Source organism: Megalobrama amblycephala, linkage group LG18, assembly GCF_018812025.1.
Source record: "Megalobrama amblycephala isolate DHTTF-2021 linkage group LG18, ASM1881202v1, whole genome shotgun sequence".
Classification (NCBI taxonomy): Eukaryota; Metazoa; Chordata; class Actinopteri; order Cypriniformes; family Xenocyprididae; genus Megalobrama; species Megalobrama amblycephala.
In genome coordinates this window covers 12722449-12737348 of record NC_063061.1, presented here as the reverse complement: position 1 = coordinate 12737348, position 14900 = coordinate 12722449, and the positions used below count along the sequence as shown (strand labels likewise).

The 14900-nt window shown below is 36.1% G+C and overlaps 1 protein-coding gene across 23 annotated transcripts in view; it reads left to right on the top strand.

Moving 5' to 3' along the window:
• Nucleotides 1–14900, top strand: part of ncam1a (neural cell adhesion molecule 1a) — a 280290-nt gene that overhangs the window by 243938 nt on the left and 21452 nt on the right. For 12 of the 23 annotated variants that reach the window (XM_048166430.1, XM_048166432.1, XM_048166434.1 and 9 more), the window contains one exon: nucleotides 14212–14336. In XM_048166430.1, the coding sequence (XP_048022387.1) occupies nucleotides 14212–14336 (125 nt within the window). Of the gene's footprint in view, nucleotides 1–5629; nucleotides 5678–10974; nucleotides 10978–14211; nucleotides 14337–14900 lie in introns of all 23 variants that reach the window. The other 11 variants (XM_048166423.1, XM_048166424.1, XM_048166426.1 and 8 more) reach the window with 2 other exon arrangements.

The following is a 14900-nucleotide window of genomic DNA, read 5'->3' as shown; positions in this document are numbered from 1 at the left end:
TGGAGAATATCTCAACTAAATAACAGTAATTTATTCTCAAGTTAAAATGATTGGTAACTCTTTAGTTTGGGGACCAATTCTCATTATAAACTAGTTGCTTATAAGCTTGGACATTACTAGCATATTGGCTGTTTATTAGTACTTATAAAGCACAAATGAATGCCTTATAATGCATGACCATATTCTACATCCCTTAATCCTATCCGATATCTAAACTAACCACTACAGCAGCTACCTTACTACTGTAGCTATTAATAAGCAGTAAATTAGGAGTTTATTGAGACAAAAGCCTGTGTTCCCCAAACTAAAGTGTGACCAAATGATTTAGCTGTACAGCCCAAACAAAGATGAAAATAAATAAGCAATATTATTATATTTTTATTAATTATATTCATTATAATGTTTATTAATAATAAAAATATTAATAATGCAGTTGTTATTTCTGCAAAGTAGTTTTACAATCTAAAACGTTTAAATTTGCAATGAATAACAGTAATACTACTACATATTTTTTTCTGTAAGAACAAAATATTCATTATGAAAGTTATGCTTTTATTGTTATGGTCTAATGAGCATTTACTTATTGTTGTTCTGCATATCCAAATGTTAAAATAATCTATAATGTATCTGCTCTGTCTCAAATAGAACACCAAAGCTCTTTAATAAACTTAACGCAGATGGAAGGTAGACTGTAAAACAGTTTACGTGGCACTTCATCAGATTGTGCTCAGTAATTTAGTACCCCTGAGAGATGGTTTACATTAGATCTATTACCTAGCACATCTGGAGGTTCTCAGTAGTTGCTCTGCTTCAGTGTCGGTGAGTTCAGCTCTCACAGATAGAGACACAGGCCAGCGACCTACCAGATGGTCCACATCCTCAGGTGAAGTTCTGGAGTGCTTTAATTGTGATCCCCACTGCAACGGCATTAACATCCCCTTGACATGAAACACTTATGATATGATAATCCTTATTATTCTGCAGAGCAATTTTCTTCTCTCTCTGAGACTCTCTGCGTGCTTTGAACCTCGCCCTCTGCTCTGTGATATCTACAAAGCACTACACAATGTAACTGCCCCTCAGCGTTTCATCAGACCACAGAGGATAATGCAGTTCCATTTTAGCATATATTTTCTCATCTGCAGAGCTGTAGACCAAATTAAAGAACAGAGTAGTGTTATGTGAGATCAATAAGCCTGCAGTAACTACTTTTTTGCAAGTTAAAACACTGGAAATCAGAGAGAAGAGACAGTTTATCTACATAATATTGTCTTGAAGCTAAAATAAATGTGAAGTTTTTTAATCAATGTGGTTAAAGAAGTAGTTCACCCCAAAAAGAAAATGCTGTACTCATTTACTCTCCCTCATGCCATTCCAAGCATTTATGTACCTTTATTTGTTTTGCATAAATGGAGTAATTTTGAAAAATGTGGTCACTCTTTTCAGTGCAGTTACAAGGAATGTAAACCGGAGCTTTCAAACTTCAAGAAAGGTGCAAAAACATCATAAAAGTGGGACTTCTGAAATCATATGATAGTTTTGTGTGATGAACAAGGTGACATTTAAGCTATTATTCATGTAAAATATATTGACTTCCAGCCTAGCTTTCTTCATGAGAGAAGTGATTGGGGAATGAATCGTTCTTTTAAGTCTGATCTTTTCATGATCCATTCTAAAATTCAGCTTACTGAATCAATGATTCTGTAACACTTAACTCCTGGTTGTAAGATTTTATCACAAAGTTATAATATGTTAGGTAACACTTTATTTTAAGGTGAGGTAGTTACACGTTACTATGTACTTACTATGTAATAACAGTAAATTATGCATAATTACAGGTAACTAACCCTAAACCAAACCCTAACCGTAACAATATAGTAAGTACATGCACTGTAAAACCGAACAGTGAAATTAAATGAGTTTGTTTCACTCAAATAATAATGAAAGTTCATTGTACTTAATAGAAAAAAGTTGCATGAACTCAAAATTTCATTGTAGTAAGCTGAACTTAATATGATTGAGTTGAGCTGCAGCAGATTTCTAATTCCCAGCATGCTTTGCGTCAGACCATATAAATAACTGTTGAAATTAAGTGTTATTTTGTGTGTTTTTGCACAAGATTAACATATGGAGATATAAGTTAATGTTTAATGTTGTGTTATGTTGGGATTCAGGGGGGTTCTGTTATGTTAGTTGAAGAGTAGAGTCTGCGGTTAGGTTGAGGATGAGCTGCAAAACATTTAAGACCACTAATGTCTCTCTGATAGTTATAATAGCATGTGTTATTTGCTATGTAACATTTAACCAAGATCTGAATGTGATGTTTATGTAAATTAACTGTATGTAATTAACAGTATGATGAGTTGGGAAAGGGATGCCGGTGACGGGATTGTTAGTGAGAGACACCTGTGCACCACACTGGCCTTGATCCGCTTCCATGGCTCTCAGCGCCGCCCCACTTGTCACAAAAAATTTAAGTTCTACCAACTTTAAAAAAATGAGTTAGTTTACTTAAATGATTTGAGGTAATAAGTTTCCTCAAATGTTTTGAGTATTCTGAACTTATTGGGTTTTACAGTGTGTGATTAATTAATATTGCTCAGTACTTATTTGAGAAAGTACAATGTAACTATGTCACCTTAAAATAAAGTGTAACCATATATTATAATGAAGTTGTAATATAGTCATATAGACTTTTTCTGAGGCTTCTATGGTGTTTTAAATCCTTTTGTCAACTTTAAACCAGCAGTTTACATCTGAAAAGAGCTACTGGTACATTATTAAAATTCCTCCTTGTGTGTTCCATGGAAAAAATAAAGGGTTCATTTGGGTTTGAATCAACAGTAGGGTAAGTGCAGAACATGAAAAATTTTCATGTTCGAGTGAACTGTTCCTTTAATCCTCCAAGGACTAACTCACAATTCTGTTAGCACTTCAGGCTCTTTTTGTCACCAAGTATCTACAAATTCCTTGAAATAAATTTGCAACTTGCACAGAAAGAAAGAGATTAAAAGGCAGAAGCTCTGCACTCTTTTGTCTAACAGTCTTTGAAACTAGACATAGTCTGTCATCTGTCAGACACTCAGCTCACAAACAGACTGCGCCTCTGTCTAATTGCGTTAAGCTTAAAAGAGGAAACAGGGGATATTTCACCTCCATCATATCATTAGCTTCCACTCAAAGTACTTATCGTTTAACTCCAAGGCTCTGAGGTTCAGCTCAATGAAAGCCAGCCTTCTCTCTTAGATTGGATAGATGAGAGTATACTGAAAGTGATGGTGTCTGAGCCACTGGCACTAATGCACTTTGCTAGAAAATATCGCACTTTGAATCGAGCGGTGTCTTTGCGGCTTGAGACGGCCATAACATTTAAATACAGGTTATTATGGGCATCTCGGTTCCCGGTAGTATGTGGAATGTTATCAGCTGTTGTCATAAACGTTAAATTGTTTGTGCTTGCTCCAGAAGTGTATGTTTTACATGAATTCAGCTGAATTCAGTGTTGCTCTCTCAAAAAACTTGTGAAACGTGGTTAGGTTCATTCATTTTTATTAATTGTTTGAAATAGCTCTCTGCTTGGTTCAGTACCTCAGCATCAACAGTTTAACTGTTTATCCAGTACGCTGCATGAACAAAAGTGTGTGGGTACATCTTATTTTGCTGTAATGTTTATGTAATATTGCAGATTAAGAATGTTTTAGGACCAGTTCACACAGAACACAGTTTTTTCTGTTCCACTTGGGGTTAGTAAGATTTTTTGATGTTTTTGAAAGAAATCTCTCTTATTTGGTCAACTGTAAAAACAGTAATACTGTAAAATAGTATTACAATTACAATTACTATATTAATATATTTAATGACAAAGATTAATTTTAAGAAGCCATTACTCCAGTTTTCTGGCCGTGATACACCAAGCCAACAACAGAGAACTAGCGCTGACAAAATCCGACTGTGTTGTTGCCTTGCGTCGGCTGCATCTGGGCCAAAAAGCTGCGCTTGAACTCACCACAAAGACAACTATCCAACTAGTATGTGCATTCTGTGCCTGCATGTAAGGAATTAACTGTCTATATCAGCCGGTATCAATAGTCAATAGATATACAAACCGTAAACAAAGCAGCTCTTGCTTACCATTTTGGATATCAATCATGTTGATCACTTTATCTTTATCCCAGGCAGCTCATGTTATGACAGTATTCACATATTGGAATACCGTCTTGACTTCTTTGCTCGTTTTCATCACTTTTGCTTTTATCCCCCAGTATTGACTCATTCGCTGAACTGAACAGCCAATCAGAATGATCTCTCTCACCTACGGCCCTGTCGCAGATTCAACATACTGAACTGCCGCCAGCGTGAGCCCAACTACAGCCAATGTTTGGCTTAGTGTATCACAGCCGTTCAGCGTCACATGATCCTTCAGAAATCATGCTGATTTGGTGCTCAGAAAAATTCTTATTGTTATCAATGTTGAAAACAGTTGTGTTGCTTAAAGGGTTTGTTCACCCAAAAATTAAAATAACCCCATGATTTACTCAGCCTCAAGCCATCCTAGGTGTGACTTTCTTCTTTCAGATGAAAACAATTGGAGTTATATCAAATAATGTCCTTTATAATGGCAGTAAATAGAGGATGAGATTTTGAAGCCCAAAAAAGTTCAACCATCCATAATAAAAGATATCCACATGGCTCCAGGGGGTTAATAAAGACCTTCTGAAGCAAAGCGATGCTTTTGTGTGAGAAAAATATCCATAAAACATCCAACTTTAAAAACTAAAATAACTAGCGTCCGATAGACGATTTACGGCGAAAGAGTAAACTCTGACCCAACGCATGACGTATTGACGAATGCGGAAGCGCAGAGCAGAGAGCAAAACAAAACACCGGTCACGAATTAGAAGTCTAAAACGAGAATTTTTAAAGAGAAATGTCAGAGGATTTCGATATAAGAGAAGATGAGCTTGAGATTGTTGCCCAGTAATATTTGTTTGAACCGCAAGAGGCGTCTAAGCTTATGAGACTCCTACATCGTGTCAGAGGTTACTCGTTTGGCGTATGGCCGTCTGCCGGAAGCTTGTTATTTTAGTTTTTAAAGTTTATAGGATAGTGTATATTACATGGGATTCACTCAAAAAAAAAAAAAAACTGTTGTCAAATGTTGTATTTAATTCTTTTTAAAACAAAGTGTTGAACGTATTCCAGTAAACATTTTAGTATTGTGGTGCCTGTTTTTTGTGCAATTAAAATGACAATCTATTTGGCATAATAATTTTAATTATTTCTTCTCATTAGACTTTAGTTTCCCACCTCACATATCCAACTAGACAACTAAAGCCTAATGAGATTGAATCATTTAAAATAAAATTGTGCCATGCACATACATTTTGTCATTGCTGTGATCCAGATGGCATCCCAGCAAAGCCACTGGTGCTCCCATTTCCACATAACTTTGGCCATATAGTTGTCTCTGCACTGAGGCACTTTTAATTTGGGTCGCATGCACTTCTGCCTGAATGTTGCTACGCTGTGATGTACACTAGTTATTTGCTATGAAGCTGTTGCAACAGTGGCTCTACTATCAAGTGTGGCAAATGAAAGCCCATCTCACCATGTTCTCACCATCTTCCAGTGTCTTCAGAGACTCCAACTTCTATTCCTCCAACCACTGCCGACCTTAGTGAGTATGCCGACTGTGTGCAGTGTCGTTTGCCACTCTTTATCCGCCTGCTACACGTTTGTTCGCCTCACCTAGACCATTGTTCCTGAAGTCAACACCGCTGACGTTGCAGTAGAACGACAACACGCGTCTGATAGAGAAGCGAGATTGTGTAGATGTTAGTGAGGGCGGGGGAAGTGAGTCACTGAGATTGTGCTCATGATCCTCAAGCCTCCGTAGAGATCCATCACTAACTTCCGCTTGTAGAGCAGCTCACCTGTCTAACATGTCACTGCATGGTAGACATACAGAAGTATGATATGAACCGTCATGCTTTTTTGTGCTAATAGTTATTGGGTTTTACAAACTCATGATGTGTGCTGATTTTTTTTATGCCATTGGATGTGCAGAAAGTTGTAGAAACAGCATGACACATGCAGTTCTCCTATTGTGCTCGCTGAGATATTAATGAGATGTGTTGCATACTGTCTTGAATGTGGAAACTAATGGAGCTGTCTTCAAAACATTAATCAAAAATGTCAACGTTAGCATTCTTAGGAGTACGAGGCATCCCTCGGAGATGCGAGAATGTAGTCATTTAGCAAAAAAGAGAGTTGTGGTACGAGAACCATCATTCTGGAACAACCGGTGTTTAAGTGCCCATTGGTGATGGCTTATGGATCACATTGGACTGGGTTCAAATATACAGACTTGTACACAGACATATATATTTATATACTGTACAGACATCTGTGTATTTGATGCTTTATGTTTGCTCATCTGTTTCTATACAAGCGAATTTTGATCCTAAACACTAAAACATACTCTCTCACTTCCCACAATCATGTGAGAGATGCCACTAAGCGTTAGTCTGAAAATAGAGTTACCATGACAGCACGGATTACACCTGACCTCTCAACAAACAGACAGCAAATTGGGTGGGTCTGAAAAGGGGTTTTGGAAGACAGCTATTCTGTCTCATTCAGCCAGAGAAATGACAGGGTCTTTATCTTAGGAGTAGGCAGTTGTTTGACTATTGTCTGCTTAGTTGACATTGAGTGGCAGGTTTAAGATTGCACCAGACTAAAACTTCCTCAGATGTCAAAGAAATTAACACATAATAGTGTTTTTTGTTTTTTAAAGATTAGGTTTTTGGTGTTGTATGAGTAGATAAGCAAACAAAAGATCTGTTCTTTTGTATGATAATGAGTCATAATCAGCATGAAGATTTCAGACTTTCTAAATTGCTTGACAGCTATAGTTTGTAAGGAACCCTGGTGGTTTATACTCGTTTCAGATGGCTTCAAAGTGAACGTGTGGTGCTTTTTCTGAATCTTAGTGCATATGTGTTTGTCTAATTTGTCCTAATGTGTTCTTTTTAATTGGTATTGTTATTTGTCTCAGTTTGCAAACTTAAAGAATTAGTTCACTTAAGAATTAAAATTTCCTGATCATTTACTCACCCCCATGTCATCCAAGATGTTAATATCTTTCTTTCTTCAGTCGAAAAGAAATTAAGGTTTTTGAGGAAAACATTCCAGGATTTTCCTCCATATAGTGGACTTCATTGGGGTACGAGTTGAAGCTCCAAATTGCAGTTTCAGTACAGCTTCAAAGGGTTCTACACAATCCCAGCTGAGGAATAAGGGTCTTATGTAGCAAAACGATCTGTCATTTTCAACAAAAAAAAAAAAAAAAAAAAAAAAAAGTAAACATTTATACTTTTTAACCACCACATTACGTAATCACGTTGTAAAGGTCATGTTTGATGTAGGGGGAAGTACTGAATGTGTTTACAAGGCGAACATGCAAAGACTTAAAGGTGCCATCAAATGTTTTTTACAAGATGTAATATAAGTCTAAGGTGTCCCCTGAATGTGTCTGTGAAGTTTCAGCTCAAAATACCCCATAGATTTTTTTTAATTAATTTTTTTAACTGCCTATTTTGGGGCATAATTAGAAATGTGCCGATTCAGGTTGCGGTCCCTTTAAATCGCGTGCTCTCCACCCCTGGAGCTCGCACTTGCCTTAAACAGTGCATAAACAAAGTTTACACAGCTAATATAACCCTCAAAATGGATCTTTACAAAGTGTTCGTCATGCATGCGGCATGCATGTGTCGGATTATGTGAGTATTGTATACTGTTATATTGTTTACATTTGATTCTGAATGAATTTGAGGCTGTGATCCATGGCTAACGGCTAATGCTACACTGTTGGAGAGATTTATAAAGAATGAAGTTGTGTTTATGCATTATACAGACTGCAAGTGTTTAAAAATGAAAATAATGACGGCTCTTGTCTCTGTGAATACAGCAAGAAACGATGGTAACTTTAACCACATTTAACAGTACATTAGCAACATGCTAACTAAACATTTAGAAAGACAGTTTACAAATATCACTAAAAATATCATGTTATCATGGATCATGTCAGTTATTATCGCTCCATCTGCCATTTTTCACTGTTTTCCTTGCTTGCTTACCTAGTCTGATGATTCAGCTGTGCACAGATCCAGACATTCTGCCCTTGTCTGATGCCTTGAACATGAGCTGGCATATGCAAATATTGGGGGCGTACACCCCGACTGTTACGTAACAGTCGGTGTTATGTTGAGATTCGCCTGTTCTTCGGAGGACTTTTAAACAAATGAGATTTATATAAGAAGGAGGAAACAATGGAGTTTGAGACTCACTGTATGTCATTTCCATGTACTGAACTCTTGTTATTTGACTATGCCAAGATAAATTCAATTTTTAATTCTAGGGCACCTTTAAGTAAAATGCCTTTTACAAAAAACAAAAAAAATTGTAAAACAACAATGTCGGACGATTTTGAAGATAGAGGAGAAAATGAGATACTGGTACTTGCGCCTACATCACGCGTGACCTTGCTAACGTTATTACGTAATGCTGGAAGTTGTTGATACTAGTATAAGATGAGCATTTGTGGTTAAAAAGTATAGAATTTTTTTTTTTTTAAATGACTGATCGCTTCACTAGATAAGACCCTTGTTCATCAGCTGGGAGCTGCACTGAATCTGAATTTTGGACCTTCAACATGTTGTACCCCATTGAAGTCCACTATATGGAGAAAAATCCTGGAATGTTTTCCTCAAAAACCTTCATTTCTTTTCGACTGAAGAAAGAAAGACATGAACATCTTGGATGACATGGGAGGGAGAAAATTCTGAAGTGAACAAAATCCTTTAAACACACCTGAATTAGCAAAAAAGTCTTACATTTAATACATTTCCAAACATTTTAATGTCAAGAATTCCCAAATATGATCACTACACCCTAAAAAAAAAAAAAAAGGTGCTAGCACTAAAAGTGGTTCTTGGCTCGTAATCATAGGGGAACCACTTTTGGTGCTATGTAGCACCATATCTTTAAAGGTCCTCTACAGCACCTTTGTCAAATGGTGCTATGTAGAACCCATAAGAGGTGCCATATTGCAAATATTTCTTCAACAAAAATGGTGCTAAACAGCACCAACAGTGGTTCTTTGGCTCGTAAAGAACCTTTAAAGGGGCTTAACAGGTTCTTTGAATGGCAGTGGTGCTATATAGCACAGGGATGGGCAACTTCAGTCCTGGAGGGCCACTGCCCAGCAGAGTTTAGCTCCAACCCTAATCAAACACACCTGAACCACCTAATCAAGGTCTTTAGGATTAGTAGAAAGTTATTGGCAAGTGAGTTTTTATCAGGGATGGAGATAAACTCTGCAGGACACTGGCCCTCCAGGACCGGATTTGCCCATCCCTGATATAGCACCTTAACCACCCCAAAGAACCACTGAAGAACCGCTGAAAAACCATACAGGGGCTTAACAGGTTCGGCATATGGTAGCGTTGCTATATAGCACCTCAGTCATCCCCAAAAGAACCGCTGAAGAACCGCTGAAGAACCACTGAAGCACCAAGATTTGGTGCTATACAGCACTTAAAGGGGTTCCCCCTAAGATTACGAGCCAAAGAACCACTTTTAGTGCTATATAGCACCATTTATTTTTTAGAGTGTACCTTCCCAAAATGTAAAATATTAGATGTACATAATTTATATGTATACAGAAAATGTGCAAAGTTACGATTAGCTTTTAGATTAGTTACATTTTATCTGGAAAATATTTATTTAGTCTTTTTTTTTCCTCCCCATTTTTATAGTATAATTTTTCAATTAAACATAAGTATATTTTCCAATTTAATTTTTAATATAGAATTTGTGTAGTACTTCATAATAGGTATAATTCCAAAGTGTTAGTGAGTTAGCTAAAGGAATTCTTTAGAAAGCTATTCCACATATTTAATTATTCTAACATTTTTTAATGATTTTTTTTTTAAATATGCTTAATGCTTGTGAGTATTTGGAGTATTACTCGAATTTTCTGTGATGAAAACCTATTTTAGCAGATGCTCTTATGAAGTGTGACTTCCAAGAGACTTCCATTCATGCATTTTTATGTGTCTGAAGGTGTACATTCAGCATCATATCTCTCAGCTGCAGTCCTGAGCTCATATATGCAAACTTCTCAAGCTGAAAGTGCTGATCTAGGATCAGTTTTTGTGTTTTATATCTTGATGAATAATCCTAGATCAACATTTTATAGTATTGTCTGGGACAATACACATAGGCAGTCTCTGCCTCAGTGCTTCTCATGTTCCCATTCTGTAGCGTCCAGCTTCATGTCCAGTAGATGATGCCGGTTTCTATCTGTATCGTCAACATCACAGAGTTTCCTCTGCCTTTGGCTGGCCTGCTCTGTTTCAGCTGGTTTTTACAGTACCATTGATGCCATTCAATCTGCACAAGCATTTATAATTTATTGTACATTGCAAGAGAGCTGTATTTGAATCCTCTCATCGAAAGTACCTCTCGCAGTCAGAAGAAATACTGCTCCTGGTGAAGTGGATTCATAAAGCAATTTGGACCCTGTTTTTACCCTGGATAATTTCAGTGTTATTCATGAGAGATAATCTCAGGCAGATTTGTTATTTTTTAAGTACTTTGATTTGAATTTGTGTTTCAAAAAAATCACTGTCTGAGAATTGTTTTATGGATCTACAGACACTGTATCTAAAGTTACAGAGAAGTATTTATGTTTATAATTTGTTTTCTTTTTGTTGTTTGTGTTCCTGTTTGTACTTTTTGGTCTTAACACGTTCCATGTTTGTATAATTTTTTTCAATGTTTTGTATTTTCCATGTGACCCCCTCCCCCTTCCACTTTCCTATCCACCAATCATGTGCGTGCGTATCATGTGACTTTGTCATATGACTCTTGCATGGTGCTGATGATGTCGTCTTCGCTGGTGAACAGAAGGTAATTTTTTTGTTGATTTATGTTTTTGTTTTGTTTTTTTTAATTTTGGTCCGATTCCCATTAACAGTGAGAATAGACAAGCTAATGAGGGGAAGATAAAGGAAACTCCCACCCAGTACCATCAGGATTTATGAGCCATTTCATTTTTGAGTCATTCATCCTTCAGAATCCTCACACCACCACCTACTTTATTTGGCTTTTTGAAAACCATCAACCCTAGACAGTAATAGCAGAGCTTTATCTCCTACACATACTGCTAAGTGCTCTGCATGTTAAACTTTTTATTGATTTTCAATTTATATTTTACTCTACTGACTTTCATTTTTGCCCTCCCACTCTTTTTTAATAAATGATGCAATCTCCTTTTTTTTATTAAACCGAATAAACAGAGTTGCTTAAAGACTGTAGAAAAATATAATTTTTTTGTATTCATCTCACAAAGACACCTTTTCACTTGTACAAATTACCATAAATAACATAGGTCATCATCCTCTCATTCATTTGCACATCATAAATGTGCTTAATATGATAAATTTGTGCTATAGTTGCAGTGTGTGCCTAAAATATGCATACCACAGACTAACAGAAGCACTGACGTTATGCTTTTGCATGAACACATTCGCACACGCACACTTCTGTTCTCTGTCTCTTGTCTGTATACTGGAAGCCTCTCATGCATGTCCTAATTGTACGTCTTTGTCTCAATAATGTATTTGCTCGCTGTCCCTGTCTGCTGTTCCTACTTGGTAATGCAAAAGAGGAACAGTTTCATTTCCTTGTATTTGAAGAAAATACTTCTATTCTTTCTCTTTTCTTACCGAAACACTTTTAACGACATGCTTGGTTTGAAATGAGATGGTGTTTCTGTCATTTCTCTGTAGTGTCTTTCAGTTTCTGTTACTGAAATGTGTCAAGTTAGGATAGCTGTTGTTATTATTAGTCATGATCGAGTGGCACAATATTCCATGACCCTTGAATCTAATCAGCCTTCAGCATGGTAGAGCATGTTTGCCCTCTTTCTCTCTGTAACCCTAATCTGTCCCTCTTTGTCTTCTTAGCATCTGGAAATCCTTCAGCTAACTGGAAATGACTGGATCTCAAATAACTTGTTTAACTGCCATCATTCCCGCACTGCTTGTCTTAAATTAACTTGTCTTCATTTAAATTGCAGCATCCAATTGCAAACTTTAATCAAGCTTCAATTCATCATGAAGAAAACACCTTAGGCCTCTATTTTCATGCATGTTTAACTAACTGCCTGATGGTCTGACATTTTCAAAAATGCCTCTAACTTAAATTAAACTTAATTACAGAAGACTACAAAGAGATTTATCAGGAAATGAGACCATAACAAACAGCTACATAGAGGTTTATGGTTTCAAGTTTACATACTTTGCATAACTCTTTGCAGAATCTGTTTTTTGTATTTAGTGCTGTACTGCATATATGTTATTATATTATATTATATTTAGGGCTAATCGCGATTAATCGTTTGCAAAATAAAAGTCTGTGTTGCGTAATATATGCGTGTGTTCTGTGTATAATAATTATGTATATATAAGTACATGCACATACATGTATATATTTAAGAAAAAAATTATATTTATATATAAAATATTTATATTTATATGTAATATAAAATATATATAAATATGTAATTATTATACACAGAACACACACATATATTACGTAACACAGACTTTTATTTTGCAAACGATTAATCGTGATTAATTGTTGTGCAGCCCTAATTATATTATATTATATTATATTATATTATATTATATTATATTATATTATATTATATATATATTATATTATATTATATTAATTACTGTTCAAAAGTTTGGAGTTTGTACGTTTTTTTTATATATATGTTTTTGAAAGACGTCTCTTAGTCTCACCAAGGCTGTTTATTTGATCTAAAATGCAGTAAAACAGTAAAATTGTGAAATATTATCACAATCAAATCATCATAATATGCTGATTTGGTTCACAAAAAAAAAACATTTCTTATTACTGTTAGTGTTAAAAACAGCTGGTCTTCTTTTTATATTTTCTTATATTTATGGGAAAAACATGATTTTTTAGGACTTCTTGAGAAATAAGTGTGTGTTCGAAAGAATATATATATATTATATATTATTATATATTAAAGAGCATATGATCCATGTTCTTTTGCAAAATAAAATGATAAACATCTTGCAGATTCTGCCAGGGGAATGTAAAATTATGAACAGAACTTCAATCCAAACCATTAAATTTAACTTGTTCATTATATTTTTTAGGTCAAACATTCAGATCTCCTATTGCCTTGACCTAAAATTCATCTCATTGTCATGTTTTGTATATTTGGTGGTGTATTTATACACAGTGTCATGTCAGTTCCTAATAGGAACGCTTGTCTAGCAGCTATTTATGATGATTAATGGGAGCAGAGCGCTGTGGCCTTCTCGCAGGCTCCTCTAGTGACACAGGTAGACAGCTAACATCCCAAACAAGCCCCCACACATGTGCATTTCCCACCCCCTTGGCCCGCTGATGTTATTAAATGTAATGGCTGAGAATCTCCAATCAAAGCATGGAGGATAATTAAGGGAGTTCTGTCATTAAGTAGTGGGCAAGTCGAGATAATGAGCTCCCCCAGAGACTGCATTACAGCGGCACTCTCTTCCTCCATCACTGCCACCAACACAGGTCCAGCTCTCATTACAGCCCTCCACATGCCCAAGCGATTCAGCTCTACTTTTACAAGAGCCAAGCGCTTTCATTAATGTTCCACATTTGGAAGGATAGGAGGCAGAAGTCATCATTATACTGCCAAAAAGCCTCTACGATGAGATGTCTCGACAGTTTAGCCAAAAACGAGAACAGCAGGACTGAGACTTTTCTAAGTGACTCAACTATAAAGTGTTACATCTCACCCTTTGATCATTAATTTTACAATTTCCGTGCATAGTTTAGACTATGCATAACCATATAAAATCTTTTTTTAAATTCTCCCAGCTGGGTCAACACTGTAAATTAGTTGTAAGCTAAAATTAGTCAGGAGTTTGATTAGCTAACCTATTTCTGCCATTCATATATTCAGAGATAAAGAATACCTTGTGGATTACAAAATCAGCTGTTAAAGGATAAGGGGATGTTCACCTGTGGAAATGCACCTGGGTTAAGGGAACATTTTGAATTTGTGCTGGGGTCTTCTAACAGTGTTTTTTCTGGCCATTTTCTCCTCAGGGGAACCTAATCCTCCAAAACTGGAGGCTAAGCCAGAGTCCACAGGCAATGAGATGAAGGTCCACTGGATCAAGCAGGATGATGGGGGCTCTCCCATCAAACACTATTTAGTGCGCTACAGAGCTGTGAGTATGATTGGACGTGAGGGAACAGACTTAACTCATCCCGTCATCTGAATTATTTATACCGCCATTGCAACAGTGACATGCCTTTGGGTAGGTTGCAGTGTTCACTGCTCAGTGATGTATAAGAGTGTCCAAAATAAAGAAAAAGGGAGAAAATGAACTATTGTATTTGTATTCATGTTGGTTTCATACGGTTTTGAAAAATGCATTGTCAAGAAAAATGTAAATGTCTAATGATTCTAAAAATGTCATGTGGCATAACAAAAAAAAGTTTTCTTCAAGCCAAATATACATTTTTAAGATATTTTAAATATTTTAAGATACGTATTGACCTTCACACATATATACCGGAAGTTTCATTGTCGGCCACATACGTCATTAAGGTTGCCTCATTTCAGAAAAGTAACCATTACATTCCAAAAGAAGAATGAATTTACAATAATGCACACCACATGAGGAATAACTGTGAATTTTATGGTTACTTTTCTGAAATGAGACATTTTTGATGATGTATGTGGCTGACAAAATAGTCCCAAATAGGGCACAGCCTCCAAAATGAGACAC